The following is a 16,808-nucleotide window of genomic DNA, read 5'->3' on the forward strand; positions in this document are numbered from 1 at the left end:
CACAATGGGTATTTGCCACTCCCCAATGTGTGCGTGTCTGAAGGGAGGCCGGAAGTTGGGAAGTGGTCTTTTTGCGGACATTAATTATCTTGTTTTCTGCAAACAGGAAGTCCTCTGGCTTTGCATGATGATGTCATATGGCGGAGTCTACCTTTAAGAGGGCACATGGCCATGATGTTATCCTAACTCTAATTGCCAGTCTGTGGATTTCTTGTACTCCTAGCGTGACTAGGACAGAAAGGCAGTCAGTCATATCCCCAGCTGTAGTCCGATCCAGTGCCCAGATTGAGAGCATATTTTAAAAGAGGACAAAAAAAAGCCTCTTTTTAAACCTTTAGTGCACAGCTGCTTCAAACTGGATACTTGAATTGGTGCGTGGAGTGTCAGCTGGCAAGCTTGTGCCACGGTTTCACAAATGTAGGATCAGTCGGCATTACGAGTGGTTTAGCATTGTTACGTGTCTCTCAGCCACTTCTGTTAAATGCCAGATGTTTGTGGCGGATGTGGAAGGCTTTATTATTTTATACTGTTGCCTCGGAATAATTATGTTTCTCTCCATAATCCAACTGTGCTTTGACATCATAGATTTATCATGAATGGGATCAGGCTTGAACACCTTTGACAAATTTCAGGAAATTGGTAGACAGCTCAGTTTGACAAATAATTTGAAAACCAATCAGATTGATAGTTTAGTAAGTTCTAAATCTCCTGATTTTATATGGATTATCTCCAAATTATAACTGGTTTTAGGCAGAGGTTTCTGGAATGGTAGGTTCTGTAGGTTGTTAGTGGGAACGTAGTGCTGCAGCGATGGCAGAGTCTACAGGACAGCTTCCATGTTACTCTCAGGATGTGTCCCACATGGCACCTCATGGACCTGGTCAAAAGTAATGCACTAGGGAAAAGGGTGCCATTTTGGGATGCATCTTCAGTCTAAAGCCCATCTGTTACCTCAGTGATATAGACCTTTCAGGCCCCATGCCAGACCACCACTATGAAGCAACAAGTCAATGATCGCTTCTTGCATCCTCTATACCTTTGGGCAGCGGAGCGTGTTTGGCTTGGCCTGCTATTTATGGTGCGAAGAAATTGCTGACTTGGCTCTATAACCCTTTATTGTCCCCCATATACAGTTGTCACAGTGGCTGGCTGCAGCGTTTGCGCATTTGAAATGAAACCATTGACCTATGTAGAATCTTGCGAAAGGTCAAATTCACAGAGCCTGCCCCCGTTTCTCGAGGACCAGTGTCCTTGACAGTGTTGCCTCTTCATCATGTTTTCCTTTTCAGAGACTGGAGCTTGGCTCTATTGGAATTTGAGACCCAGTTTTCTCTTTGAAAAAATGTTCAGAACTGCATTCGCCCCTTTATAATTCCAGAGGGGGTTCTGGAGTAGTTCCCAGACTGTCCCCATTCTGTCTTTGGGCTGGCTCACTCCAGATGTTGAAGCAACGCCATTATTATTTGTGGAATTCCCTGTGGTAACTTCTATGTAAAAGGACCCATAAGCACAACATGTGAAGTTCATAGGACCATGTCAAATTGGGTGACAAATGAAAGCCACAAGTCTATATTTTTGAGAAATTAAGGCATATATGAGTTTCAACCATTTTCCATCCTCAAAATTAGGAATAAACAAATTGTCAGACAGATGGAAAAGGGGTCTTAGAAAACATCTACCAGAAAGTCTTAAAAGGTATTAGAAATACATCAAAACACAATCCTGTTGAATTAGACCCCTGCCAACTGATATCAACATTTTAAATAAATGCAACAGGCAACAATTTTAACTATTTTCTTAGTTACAGTTCATAAAAGGAAATCAGTCAATTGAAATACATTTCTTAGAACCTAATCTATGGATTTCACATGACTGGGCAGGGGCACAGCCATGGTTGGGCCTGGGAGGGCATAGGCTTTATTACAGACAGAAATACCTGTTGTTTAACCTGTACATTTTAGTGGCCTTTTGTCTCCAGCACAAGGTGCACCTGTGTAATGATTATGCTGTTTAATCAGCCTGTTGATATGTCATACCTGTCAGGTGGATGGGTTATATTGGCAAATGAGAAATGCTCACTAACAGGGATGTAAACAAATTTGTACACACAATTTGAGAGAACATATTTTTGTGCATATGGAACATTTCTGGGATCTTTTATTTCTGCTCATGAAACATGGGACCAACACTTTACATGTTGCGTTTATTTTTGTTCAGTATAGTTTAGGATAACCTTTTCTGTCTTCTGTAAGTTTAAGAAACATTGCCATGTGCCTTACAATTCCGTTACCAAAAACCCACATATCTTTAAGATATTTTCTAATTTCTCTCCTTCATGAGCAGGGATAGATTAAGAAATCATACGCTTTGTTTTTTAAATAGGCCCCGCCAGTTAATTAGTGTTTTTACTGATATCGATTTTGTTTCATGAATTATTAAGGGATTGAAACTCAAATCTGTTACCAAATCGGTAACAGAATGTCAGAAATTGGTAACGGAATGTCTGCATTTGAAATGGTACAATGGGAAATCATAATAGTCACAAACAACAGTTGCTACTGTTCTCCATTTTGCTGGCGTACTATGTTCAGCTGATAAATGTTTTCCTTTCTCCTTCTGTCGTCTGGTTGTCAGAGGAAGAAAAGTCAGGACAACCTCTCTTCTCTCTATCTCTAACGTAACCTCTCCCGGCTCTTATTGACACCTCCCCATGAGCCCCCTCTCTTTAAATTCTTTATTTGGTCACGGACACCCATGTTTCATACGTTTGGACACCACAGTACAGTAAACAAAAGTAGAGTAAGGTACAGTACATTACCCTATAATGTACTATACTCTACTATATTTACTGTGTTCTGTACTGTACTCTACATATCTCTACTGTGCTGTACTTTGATGTCCAAACGTGTGAAAAATCGACGTCTTTGATTGGTTCAGATTTGTTCTAGACCAACCACAGTGGAGCTCAATAAAATAATAGCCAGTGTGTAGAATAATACCTCCATATGTAAACGAGGATATTGCACCTTTGTATACGTATTTAGGGTGAATGACCTTCATATCCAAAATTATGCACTTCTGTGTAGTATAGATCAAGGACCAATGATGAAATTCTGTTGCCTCAATTCTGTTACCGGGTGTAAATCCACTTCACGTTCAATAGCCAAAATAGATTTCTTTCAAATTCAGGGTGTCATGTCATGTCTGCAGAAAGAATGGGATGCCAGCTATCTCTGAATCTTAATTCGGTGTTTGGAAATGTGGTCACATAAACCGAGGGAGATTTAACTGAAATTCTGTTACCAAACTTCCAGGAAATGTTTTCTTTTTTTTATGTTCATTGTCATTTCTTAAAAGTAGTCCTTGTGCGTAGAGTTGTATGGTTTGTAAACTTTTAAATCAATGGTTTTTGTTTGGCATACATTTTAAGTCAAAATATGAGTCTCAGCCCAATTCCGTTACCGTGGAATTGCCCCTATTAGGAAAAAAGACCACACTGACAAATGACTCCCTGTAAGATTTTTGGATCCAAAATAGACATTGACCATCTGTTTTCGAATAGAACAGGTACCTAATGTGCTACTTATTCTGTTCTCACTATTTTTGCGTGTTCCCCCACTGCGATGGGTTTTCTGAATTGGCTCAGTCTTTGTCTGGGGTTGGACCCAGATGTTCTTTTAACAGGGTTTCTCATTCTATCATATTGTACACAGCACCAATGTCGAGTAACACTGTTCTAATGGTCTATTTTTCACTGTGTCTTAGATGTTCCTCACCGTGTACCTCAGCAACAACGACCAGCATTTCACAGAGGTGCCCGTTACCCCGGAAACCCTGTGTCGTGATGTGGTGGAGCTGTGCAAGGAGCCCGGGGAGGGAGAATGCTACCTAGCTGAAATGTGGCGAGGTTCAGGTGAGTTTCAGAACGGTTCTTACTCCGTCTTCTGCAGTAAAAAGAGACAGTAAAGTAAGTAGGAGAGGATTGCTAGAAGGGCATGGGCCCTTCACCGTAGTTATGTGTGAGACTGTGGTATTACTGCTAGACCAGCCAGGACATATCCTGGCCAACCTTTAAACGGCAGTGTTAACTCTAGGTTTATTTTAAGGAGGGCTGCACTCATCAGTGTTAAAATGAAAGAAACCAATCGAAGGGCAAAGTTTTCAGTGGTGGGTAGGAGTAACCCCCCCCCCCAAAAAAACTGTTCCATTTCACTCTAGCCCCTACAGCTTCGATGTTCACTAATCTTAAAAGTGATGTAATAGGTGAAAGCAGTACCACTATCCCGTCAGATGTGAACACCTGAAGGGTAAGAGGCAAGGGACCAAAATGGAACCGTGCCGTGGACTCAAGAACCGCTTACTCAGGCATCTTTCTTTGTCACACCAGAACGCGCCATTAGTGACGGAGAGCGAATGCTGGACGTGCTCCAGCATTGGGGACAGCAGAGGGGGGAGGTTCGCTTCCTCCTGCGCCACGAACGGGCACCCTGCAGAGAGTCGGGTGAGAGCCACAAACACACATTTATCAATGCCCATCCCCCACCAGTACCGTGGATGTTAAATAGTGTGGTAACTGAATGTGTCAAGTGTAGCCTGAAAAATGGGGAAGCCTGGGTAGTCAGGTGTGTTTACTGACTGTTATGTGTGTGGTGTACACAATGTTCTATTCGTCCTATATTCCGTTACATTTGAGCCAAAGTTAATACAGCCGGCTACTATTCTAACTGGCAGACACATTTCGTTGTCCCCATTGTTGGGATGATGAATTTCAATACAATTGTTACCATATTAGAGTTGCTACATGGCCACAATTGGATTTGAACTATGTCACATGTGAAGTAAAAACTCAAAATAACAAAGAAAACATGTGTGATAAGATTGTATATCTTCCTGTTATTTGGTGACGCATGCGGTTTTGGCACAATGCCAAGCATTCTAAACGTTGCTGAGATAATTAAAATCTCTGTGATCTCTTGCGGCTGCTGGGGACATCGTTATTTAACAGGGTACACTCTCATTTTATGTCTTGCCTGCATTCTCTCAGGCCCAAAGGTCACCCAGGATGTTTCTGACTGTGACTGCGTCCCACATGGCCTATGGGCCCTGGCCAATGTTGTGCACTATAAGGAATAGGATGCAGTTCATGATGCAGCCTGTGTGTGGTGATGATGATGATATGCCACGGGCACTGTCTGTGACTAACCTAAGCAATGCCATGTCACGCCGTGTGCCACATGGCCCACACACACCAAGACGTATGTAAATGCCTGGCAGAAAGATTCTTCAGCCGTCCTTAATCCTTCTTTTGCTACTTTTGCATTCTCTTCTATATTTAGTATATTTTCTATGAACTTACCATAACCCAGTGGCACTATTGTCACAGCGTCCGTTGTGGTTGTTGGTTGTAATAACACAATCCAGTTTATGAACACACCCCCATATGATGTAGAATATGGAACACTTTAACACTTTAAAGGTGCTACACATAGGATTTGTATTTTATTTTTGCATTGTAATTTCAGAAAATGTACATAATATATCTGCAGTAATAGTGAAATGACAGTTTCGCAGTATTACTGACCTGCCAGTGTTGTGATTGGCTGTGATTAGGGTTGCATATTTTGGGGAATATTCAGAGGTGGAAACTTTGTGGGAATTAACGGGAATATATGCAATTTAATACTAATTCCATATAAATGTAGTTTTTTTGCATTGGGATATATTTACCATATCATATGGAGACAGAAACATAAACATTTTGCCTCATCATAAGTAGACATAATTGCAAATTACAGGCCTCCCGGGTGGCACAGTGGTTAAGGGCGCTGTACTGCAGCGCCAGCTGTGCCATCGGAGACTCTGGGTTCGCGCCCAGGCTCTGTCGTAACCGGCCGCGACCGGGAGGTCCGTGGGGTGACGCACAATTGGCCTAGCATCGTCCGGGTTAGGGAGTGCTTGGCCGGTAGGGATATCCTTGTCTCAACACGCACCAGTGACTCCTGTGGCGGGCCGGGGTAAAATGTTTTAAAAAATAATAATAATAATTGCAAATGATTCCATCCTTCCAATAGAAATAAAAAATATATATTTAGTTACGAATTGAACGTTAATTAAATGAGTAGACTCTTCACATGATTTCACTGAACAACAAAAGAAAGGGAACATTGAATGATCTCCAATGATCCCATAAAGTTTTCAACATACATCTGTATATTTTGGTTGTCTTCCTCTCAGGCTTCCATGTCTTCTCCCTGGACCTCCTCAATGAACATCAGACACTGAGGCCTCATCTTCACTGTCACTTTCCAACCTTGTTGAGGATGGCTTGTTGTCAGGCTCAAAAAGCCTCAAATTTGCCCGGATGGCCACCAATTTTTCAACCCTTGTATTGGTCAGCCTGTTGCGTGCTTTGGTGTGTGTGTTCCCAAACAAGGACCAGTTGTGCTCTGAGGCGGCTGTTGTTGGTGGGATTTGGAGGATGATGGAGGCAACAGGGGAAACAGCATCAGATCCACAAAGTCCGTTCCACCAGGTGGCTGATGAGATGTTGTCACAACTACCATATTGCATCTCCATCCCAAAGCCCTTGCTTGGAAGTGTTACTTCGCCAGACTGCCAAGAACCTTGCCCTCATCCAGGCCAAGGTGGCGAGACACAGTAGTGTTGACACCATAGGCCTTGTTGATCTCTGCACCAGACAGGATGCTCTTGTCAGCATACTTGGGTCTAACATGTACACTGGAGTGTGTATGGGCTTTAGGCAGAAGTCTTCACGCTTTTTGATGTATTTCAGAACTGCAGTTTCCTCTGCTTGGAGCAACAGTGAAGTGGGCAGGGTAGTACGGATTTATTCTCTTACATCTGCAAGCAGAGTTTAAACATCAGACAGGATGGCGTTGTCTCTCTCAATCCGTGCAATAGCTATTGCTACACGTTGCAGGCTGCTCTCCCAAAATACATCATCCAGGAGGATCCTCTTGATGGGGCTGTCCATATCGGCAGACTGTGATATGGCCATTTCTTGGAGAGACTCCTTCCCCTCCAGGAGACTGTCAAACATGATGACAACACCACCCCAACGGGTGTTGCTGGGCACCTTCAATGTGGTGCTCTTATTCTTCTCACTTTGCTTGGTGAGGTAGATTTCTGCTATAACTTGATGACCCTTCACATACCTAACCATTTCATTGGCTCTCTTGTAGAGTATATCCATTGTTTTCAGTGCCATGTTGTCCTTGAGGAGCAGATTCAATGCGTGAGCAGCACAGCCAATGGGTGTGATGGGAGGGTAGGACTCCTCCACTTTAGACCAAGTAGACTTCATGTTCGCAGCATTGTCTGTCACCAGTGCAAATACTTTCTGTGGTCCAAGGTCATTGATGACTTCCCTCAGCTCATCTGCAATGTAGAGACCGGTGTGTCTGTTGTCCCTTGTGTCTGTGCTCTTGTAGAATACTGGTTGAGGGGTGGAGATTATGTAGTTAATTATTCCTTGCCCACGAACATTCGACCACCCATCAGAGATGATTGCAATACAGTCTGCTTTCTCCATGATTTGCTTGACCTTCACTTGAACTCTGTATCCAGCAAATGAGTAGATAAAGCATGTCTGGTTGGAGGGGTGTATGCTGGGCGAAGGACATTCAGAAATCTCTTTCAATACACATTGCCTGCGAGCATCAGAGGTGAACCAGTTGCATAAACAGCATTTCTCTGACTACGTTCCTCCATTGAGTCTTAAAAACTTCTGATTCCAAGATGACCATGAGCTGTTGCTATCGAGAAGGTGTCTGATTCATAATTTTCACCTCGAATAGAATTAGAGGGACTTTTGTCAGAGGTTGCTTGTTGTGAGCACCGAGGGAACTTTATGCACTTGGCCAGATGATTCTGCATCTGTGTTGCATTCTTCACATATGATTTGGCACAGTACACAGCTTTTCCTTCTACATTAGCTGCAGTGAGATGTCTCCACACATCAGATAGTGCCTGTGGCATTTTCCTGTAAAGATGAGAATAAAAACAAGTATTAAAACCCACATAGAATTCCATGTACAGATAAATAGTTAAGCACTTAGATTAAACAACTCCTTTGTAAGATACTGGTGAATTAATACTCCTCAGTTAGCAGGCTCAAGCAAGCTAAAACCCACATGGTAGCAGAAAATAACTAGCTTTATTTGTTAACATGTTAGAAATGATTTAAACACACTTTGCTGTAGGCAACTATTTACTAGTTAACAACAATTAATGTATGTCATAAAATATATTCACCCCACCCAGTATTGTAATCAAAACTTACCAGAAAGCAAGTAGTCTTTCGCTCAGACAGTATAGTAGTGTGGGATCAATAGCATCTAATTGGTGTGCAAGATCTTGAGAATCAGCTGTACATGTGATTGAAGAATACACTGTGCATGCAGAGGGTTGCAATTCCATTGACTTGGGGATAGTTTAACCAAAATATGCCACAAACCAAAATATGCCACAATACCTAGAATTGCCTTATGTGTATCCCACAAAAAAAGGTTCACTGTTATAAGCCAGCTTTTTGATGAATTTTTAGCAAAATTGGCTAAATTTACCGGGAGGTTTCCGACCCTTTGCAACCCTAGCTGTGATATTCGCTTATTGATTTCTCCTGACAGGTCGGCATCTGTTGTCAAAATGGGAAAGCTGTTTTGATTTTGTGGCTGTGTTTAGCGGAAATCAGGTCAAGCCGCCAATGTAGAAATTGCTCTGTCAATTCCTGGGTGCTAAAATTCGACACTGTTCACTTAATTTCAGTTTATGTGAGAAAACAAGCACTGAATAGTGCAGGGAATCATTGTACCATCTACATCGCTGTGAAATATATTTCATAACAAGAAAATATCGTTTTTATAGCTGTTTGAAGCTGGTGGACCACGACCGAAAGTAAACGGCTCAAGCGCGAGTCTCCGCCATGTTACGGGGGAGGGGGGACATTTGTTTTGAATGCAGCCTAGTGCTGTTTCAATTCACCTAGATTCCACATGTGTAAGCACCTTTTTAAACAACTGCACCTTGTAGTCTGAGATAGCATGCTAACCATTAACCGCCCTCTCAGCTGGGGTGTATTCATTATGGAAACCATTTACCATTTTAAGAACCAAACGGAAGCAAACAGAGTAAAACATGTTTTTATTGGCCAAATTCAGTTAGGTCCCTCTCCGTTTGCTTCCATTTAAGAACTGCTTTGCAACAGAATTGGTGTCATGAATACGCCCATCCTCATGGTTAAAGTGAGCCCAAAGGGAACAATACACTTTACTTTCATTGCTGTGATCTAGGTTTTGTGCTTGTTATTTTTCCTCTAATATCTGCGTTGCGTTTTCACGAGACGATTAGCCAAGGTCATGTTCTTTTCAATGGTACCACTATGTGATGCCCCTTCATGTCACTTGAAAACAACAGAAAGCCCTTTCTTTCTTAACCCAAGGCTCTCTGTTCATTTGAGAACCTTGTGTAGGTCCATGTGTTTGGGTTTCTAGTTGCTTGGAATGACGGGCCCCCTACGCAGGACTAAGCTGTATTACGCAACAGAGCAGTGCAAGGGATATCACAGCACAAAGGCTTTATTATTTGTTCTCGGGACACGATTGTAGTCAATTACAACCAGTCTGGCTCGGCTCCCTGTTTTGCTTGTGCTGTTATTACCGTATAAGGTGTAGGATTTGGGTTGTATAACTAATAAGCCTGAGTTGTGGACCCCCAAAGAGCTTATTAAAGGGATCAGCCTTGTTGTTCGGCCTTTTTTGGTTACCCATGTAAGCTGTTCGCAAAACAGCATTGCATAACCGTCAGACACTGGCACGGGAAGAGCAACTGTGTGGACGAGGCCTGGTTCTTTTGGCTGCTCCACCAGTTATTACATAATGAGCAGTTCTACAACTCATGCTTGTCCTTTTCATCCTGTATCTTCAGAGTATGACCCGTATTCATGGCGCAGTGCTCGGGGGTCTTGTGTCGGTTTTCCGGGTCATGTTTGTTCCGTCTTTGGTCATAAACAGACTGTAGTACACAAACAAATTGGAGCCCCCTTTTTAACAGAGATCCCTCCGGATGTGGAATTTTCCCAAAATAGCAATTAGCTTCTCACCTCTTTTTACACTTCCCATGATCAGTTGTGAAGCAAATGCATGTCCCTCTCCAACAGTTAGATACAAACACACACACACACTCACAAGACCGCTGTATTTTGTCTTGTATAGGTGGATCAAGGGTTTCCGATCACTCAGCCAAAAGGAACATGGTCATGGTCCCTGTGGACCGATGCATGGAAAATGGGGTGAGTGAAACAAGTGTACAACATTACAATGAAGGAAGGTGGAAGCTGGTGGTTTAATGGTGTGGTGTGACACGTTCTTTGTCATTATTGACCCCCCCCCCCCCCAGGTGGCACCGCCTCGCATGGACATCACCCTCTCGGAGCTGCAGGAGATGGCGTCACGGCAACAGCAGCAGATCAATTCGCAGCAGCAGCTCCTGGCCTCAAAGGTAGGGCAAGACATTGGCCATGTTGGAGAGCATGATGCGTTGTGGGTAAATTTTGACTGACCGACTTGGCTATAAATAATCATCAGTAATTATTTATGATGCAAGGGGATTTGTAGAACCGTGCAGTCTGTCAAACAAGCCCATTGACTCGTTTGGCAGAGAAGCACAGCCACTAAATAAGGTCAAGACATGTAATTCTTTACCTCGTCTCATGCCGAGGCCAGCGTGAGGCAGATAGGCCTGTATGGCAGGGCTCTAGATGAGACAATGTCCAATAAAAAAAAAGTCGTTTCTTTCCCTTTCTTACCAATGCTTATTAGCTTGACATAGGCTTCCAGTTGAATAGGCTTGCTCTAGCGTCTGGTTCCTCTCGAGGTTTCCTCCTAGACAGTTCTTCACATGGTCCCCTCTGCCTTCTCTTTTATTAAGCTCTAATAATAAAGGCATGTATTTTTCTTTAAAGACATGGGAACGTCTGTGTGACGACCTACACTGAGTTAGAAGTTTACAAAGGCTACAATAGAGAATGCTAACCTCTCGCCATTACCGCTAACAGCGAAGGTTAGCATTTTACATGTACATTTTAGTCATTAAGCTAACGCTCTTATCCAGAAGCACAAAGCTTCTCCATGTGACTGTATAGGTGTTCAGAAACATCTTCTATTCTCGCATGCACTAAAAGTGACTCCAGAATGACAATACAATATTCTGTGTTTAGTTACTATTGGGCAAGACATGATACAAAAGACACCCAAAAACAAACTGCAGATGCTGAGTTTGTATATAGTCACAAACTTGATGTGGTCATTGTGTGCCAGGGATATGGGACCAAATACTACTACTTTGACTACTTGAATACACTGTGGGTATTATTAAAAACTTTAATCTGAAGTTGAACGTGTTTTCTTGTTTGGTCGGCTAGGAGCAGCGTCTGCGCTACCTGAGGCTGCAAGAGCAGCGGCAGCAGCAGGCGTCAGAGCAGGAGAGACTACGTCAGCTTCGTGAGAACGCTGAGAACCAGGAGACCAAGCTGCGGCGGGTGCGGGCCCTCAAGGGTCAAGTGGAGCAGAAACGCCAAAGCAACAGCAAACTGGGTTAGTGCCAAGGGGGGAGGGAGGAGTCGAGGACACTCGATGAAGAGTTTTTTTCCCCCAACTTGACACACTCGACGTTGCTTCACACGAAATGCCACTGTTTTAGCTGGTTAACTACTTTTGGGTCAAAAGAAGATTCCAGGTTTTAGTTTCCAGAATATTATTTTTGTCCAGTTTTCTGTGTATTCCGAGAATGTACACCTGACAGTTATGGGAACGTTGTGTATTAAGGTTATTTATTTGGACATCAAACTATTGAACCTGAAGGTGCAATTTTGGGGGGAATGTTAGCTAAAACATTTCTCAATCATTTAAAAAAAAATGTGCTATACCAGACGTTCGCAGAACATGTTTAGGTTTAAGATCACTTCAAGATTTTAACGGAACATTTAGATTTGTGTTTGAACTAACACATCATTAGCATTCTCTAAATGTTACTTTTCAAGTTTGACTAACATGCGTGTCCTTCTGTCTGTGTGTGTGCATGCTTGCATGTGTTTGTTGATTTGGATGTGTGTGTGCCTGGCCATATAGTGGAGGAGATAGAGCAGATGAACGGGCTGTTTCAGAGTAAGCAGCGCGAGCTCCTGGTGGCCGTCTCCAGAGTGGAGGAGCTGAGCAGGCAGCTGGAGACAGTGAAAAGCGTCAAGGTGGAGTCTTCTCATGACGGCCCGAGCTCCGCCGGCGAGCTGGAACGTCTTTACAAGGAGCTGCAGGTAAAGAAAAGATCATATTAGCCTGCTTCCACACAAGTTTATTTTTGTGGCATTTACAGGTAGACTCTGCAAAATTACATCATGAACACAGCGGGACGACAAAAATACACTATATGACCAAAAGAATGCGGACACCTGCTTGTCGAACATCTAATTCCAAAATCATGGTCATTAATATGGAGTTGGGTCCCCCCTTTGCTGCTATAACAGCCTCCACTCTTCTGTGAAGGCTTTCAACTAGATGTTAGAAGATTGCTGTGGGGACTTGCTTCCATTCAGCCACAAGAGTTCAGGCACTGATTTCAGCATTAGTGAGGTCAGGCACTGATGTTGGGCGATTAGGCCTGGCTCGCAGTTGGCATTCCAATTCCCATAGGTGTTCGATGGAGTTGAGGTCAGGGCTCTGTGCAGGCCAGTCAAGTTCTTCCACACCAATCTCGACCAACCATTTCTGTATGGTCCTTGCATTGTTCATGGGGGCGTTGTCATGCTGAAACAGGAAAGGGCCTTCCCCAAACTGTTGCCGCAAAGTTGGAAGTACAGAATCGTCTAGAATGTCATTGTATGCTGTAGTGTTAAGATTTCCCTTCACTGGAACTAAGGGGTCTAGCCCGAACCATGAAAAAGAGCCCCAGACCATTATTCCTCCTCCACCAAACTTTACAGTTGGCACTATGCATTCGGGCAGGTAGCGTTCTCCTGGCATCTGCCAAACCAAGATTCATTGATCGGACTGCCAGATGGTGAAGCGTGATTCATCACTCCAGAGAATGCGTTTCCACAGCTCCAGATACCAATGGCAGGGAGCTTTATACTACTCCAGCCAACGCTTGGCATTGCGCATGGTGATCTTAAGCTTGTGTGTGACTGCTTGGCCATGGAAACCCATTTCATGAAGCTCCCAACGAGCAGTTATTGTGCTGACGTTGCTTCCAGAGGCAGTTTGGAACTTGGTAGTTAGTGTTGGAACCAAGGACAATTGATTTTTACGCACTACATGCTTCAGCACTCGGTGGTCCCGTTCTGTGAGCTTGTGTGGCCTACCACTTCGAAGCTGAGCCGTTGTTGCTCCTAGATGTTTCCACTTTGCAATAACAGCACTTACAGTTGACCAGGGCAGCTCTAGCAGTGCAGAAATTTGACAATCACTTTTTGGAAAGGTGGCATCCTATTTTGGTGCCACGTTGAAAGTCACTGAGCTCTTCAATAAGGCCATTCCACTGCCAATGTTTGTCTATGGAGATTGCATGGCATGTGTGCTCGCTTTTATAGACCTTTTATAGAATTTGAACGGGTGTCCACGTACTTTTGTATATATAGTGTATACCCCAGAATAAAACTGCTGTCTCTGAAGTTTTCTTAGCGCTTTTCTCAGAACTCAGTAGAGCTTGGTTTGCCTCGGCTTAGTTCGGCTCAGTAGTGGGAAAAGCTCTATTCACACACAAAGCTGACTCTAGCTCTTTCTCTCTTCTCCTCCCGATTTAAGCTGAGGAATAAACTGAACCAGGACCAGAGTGCCAAGCTGCAACAGCAGCGTGAGAGCCTGAGCAAGCGCAACCTGGAGGTGGCCACCATGGACAAGCGAGTGGCCGAACTCCGCGAACGCCTGTGGAAGAAGAAGGCAGCGCTACAGCAGAAGGAGAACCTGCCCGTGAGTCAAGACGAGGTTAAAAGTTCAAAAGCTTTATTGTTCCCTTAATGCAGTGTTCATCAGACCACATCAGCTCCACGTTTATTGGAACTAAGCTGAGGAGTGGGGCCAGGGAAATGTATCACCAATACATAGACAGAGCAGTCCACGATATCAATGTGATGTGTGCAGGAGTAATCAGGGATGGGCAACTTTTATAGGGGTGGTGGCCACAGAAAATCCGAACTTATCACGAGGGTCCACAGTGGCTCAAGTGTCGAGTACCCAAATCCATACTTTTGGGGGCACTTAAGTGAAATTGTTGCCCCCCTCACCATGCAAGTAAAACGTTTTAGCAGCCCCCTTAAGTCTCAGCAGTAAGTTGAGACCCCGACTGAGTTCCTAAAAACGTTTTTTTTTTAAATTATTATTATATATTTTTTTTTAATGGAAAATGATCCGCGGGCCTACAAAACCGCGGGCCACCCATCCCTGGCCTACATAGGGTAACATTACATATTATAAGACTCATAATAAGATATTAAGGCTCATACTAATAAAGCATCATACCTGCTAACTTTAGATAAAGTGTTACCCAAACATTCTCCAGGTCCCCACAAAGAGCCAGGCCCTGCAGCCGTGTGGCCCCTCCAGGGTGGCGGCCGTGGGCCCTTACATCCTGTCCTCCACCGCGGCCCCAGGGCCTCCGGTGCCCAGCCGACAGGAGCTCCTGATCAAGCCTGCCTACCCCGACGGCACGACCACCTTACCAATGCCAGACTCCTCCATGAAGGCCCCTCCTAGACCGCTTAAACCCTACTCAGGTAAAAACGTTGTTTCGTTATGGATGATTTTACTTTGTGTGTTCAATTGCGATTTTGTGTGTTTGTGCAAGTGAATGCGTTGACTGACTGTGTGTTAGTGTGTGTAACTGTGCAGTAGTAGATTGTGTACATCTATTTGCCTTTTGCAATTCAAGTGCCCTTTCCATGTGTTAACACTTCTCCACGCTCTGACAGGTTTCCAGTCATCCAAGATGTCCAAGCTGTCCGACTGGTCCAGCTCCAGTGCGGAGTCCAGTGGCAGTCATCATGGCATGTCCTCTACTCTGCCTCGCATGTCCAGCCTCTCCTCACAGGGCTCAGGTATCTTCCTTAGACTTGGCTAGGAACCAGGGTTGGGGTCAGTTCCACTGCATGAATGAACAAATCCGAATAGAAAAGAATGGGCAATTTTGAATTAAAGAAGGGAATTCTCGCAAAGGCCATATTATTTTGAAATGAATGTCAGGTCACCCCCTGAGATGTAGCATAGTGTTTTATTAAACTGATGCTGGGAATATATTCAAAATAAAGACTGGTTACAGTGATTGTGATGTGTATTTGATTCTTAGCATCTTGATAATGTTCGGTTAACGTTCTTATGTGGATGTCGTATGGTTTGCATAAGGTTTTAATATGACATGGATGTTATATGGTTTTGATCATGTAAATGTCATATGGTTCAGATAATGTTCGGATGTGGTTTCCTCTGTGGTTGCAGGAGATGCCGAGACCCTCAAGGACCAAAAGGGGCGTCACATTTCTATGTTTGAAGCCCCGCCTCCCGTCCCCTCACGGAACAATCAGAGCAGCGAGGACCTCTTGAGGGATGCCCAGGTACTGCACTGATTTCCAGAAGCATTTTAGGAACCTTTCATTGTTTTTGTTATGACTAGGCAAGTCAGTTAAGAACAAATTCTTATTTAAAATGATGGCCTACCCCGGCCAAACCCCAGACAACATTGGGTCAGTTGTGCGCCACCCTATTGGACTTCCAATCATGGCCGGATGTGATACTACAGTCCCTGGTCCCAGGCTGTGACACCTCTTGCACTGAGATGCAGTGCATTAGATCGCTGCGCCACTCGGGAGCCCATACAGTATCCACAGAGGCTCAAGGGTCATACAGTATACTTAAAAGATGCTCCCTTGCTATGTTTCTCCCTACCGGACTTCCTTTCTTGCTATAAATGATCACAGACCCACAGAGAATGTAGTCTGAGAGATATAGATTATTCCACTCTCCATTGTTTAGCTTTTTCCAAAAATGCCTGATTAGTCAATGAAGCAGCTTCAATGTATTTTTGATATACAGGGTTGCATTGTTTTTTAGTTGGAGATTTGATTCCTTCATGGCCCACATATGTAATACCGGATATGTGTGTGAACTGTCAGTTGCATTGGATAAAACCAGCTGTTAACTGACATTCGTTGCAGTGATATTACTATGCATTTCATTTTCATCATACTATGTACGGTATGTTACGGTCTTCTTGACTCAATAGGCTGGTGGTAAGGCTCTGGGCAAGGTGCCACCTCCTATCCCTACCAAGCCCCCGACCTTCGGCAAACCGCCCTACAGCACGGGCACCTTCCCGGGCAAGGCAAAACCGTCCGCCTCCCTCCATCTGTGTGCACCTCCTCCCATCCCCATCCACAGCCACACCCTGCCTCTGCCCCCCAAGCAGGAGGCTCCTCCAGCGGCCACGGTGCGCCCCTTCACCCCCGATCCTCCAGAGTCCACAGTGGCTGTGCCTGTCCTCCAGAAGCCACAGACTGTGGCGGCCTCCTCCATCTACTCCATGTACACCCAACAGCCCAGGACAGGCGGGGGCACTCTGACACGCACGCAGCCCAGAGGTGAGAGAAGGAGCCATGGGCTACTGTAGTGTCTTGGCTACTCCTGTGACTCCTGGATCTTTACTCGGTTACTAAACTGAGTAATTTGTTAAAATCATTCTGCATTTTCTGTTTTGCAAAATACCTGCCTTAAATGTCCCTACTTACAGCCTTACTCTTTTAAAAGATG

General features: G+C 44.2%; 1 protein-coding gene across 4 annotated transcripts in view; it reads left to right on the forward strand.

The window, feature by feature from the left end:
- The window catches only part of tp53bp2b (tumor protein p53 binding protein, 2b), a 40,982-nt gene that overhangs the window by 13,790 nt on the left and 10,384 nt on the right, over nt 1-16,808 (forward strand). For 2 of the 4 annotated variants that reach the window (XM_065001601.1, XM_065001603.1), the window contains exons 2-12: nt 3,766-3,913; nt 4,388-4,501; nt 10,233-10,309; nt 10,417-10,518; nt 11,441-11,612; nt 12,147-12,328; nt 13,815-13,979; nt 14,548-14,782; nt 14,978-15,103; nt 15,501-15,616; nt 16,285-16,639. In XM_065001601.1, the coding sequence (XP_064857673.1) occupies nt 3,766-3,913; nt 4,388-4,501; nt 10,233-10,309; nt 10,417-10,518; nt 11,441-11,612; nt 12,147-12,328; nt 13,815-13,979; nt 14,548-14,782; nt 14,978-15,103; nt 15,501-15,616; nt 16,285-16,639 (1,792 nt within the window). Of the gene's footprint in view, nt 1-3,765; nt 3,914-4,387; nt 4,502-10,232; nt 10,310-10,416; nt 10,519-11,440; nt 11,613-12,146; nt 12,329-13,814; nt 13,995-14,547; nt 14,783-14,977; nt 15,104-15,500; nt 15,617-16,284; nt 16,640-16,808 lie in introns of all 4 variants that reach the window. The other 2 variants (XM_065001602.1, XM_029682324.2) reach the window with 2 other exon arrangements.

The sequence above is a fragment of the Oncorhynchus nerka genome, linkage group LG15, assembly GCF_034236695.1.
Source record: "Oncorhynchus nerka isolate Pitt River linkage group LG15, Oner_Uvic_2.0, whole genome shotgun sequence".
Classification (NCBI taxonomy): domain Eukaryota; kingdom Metazoa; phylum Chordata; class Actinopteri; order Salmoniformes; family Salmonidae; genus Oncorhynchus; species Oncorhynchus nerka.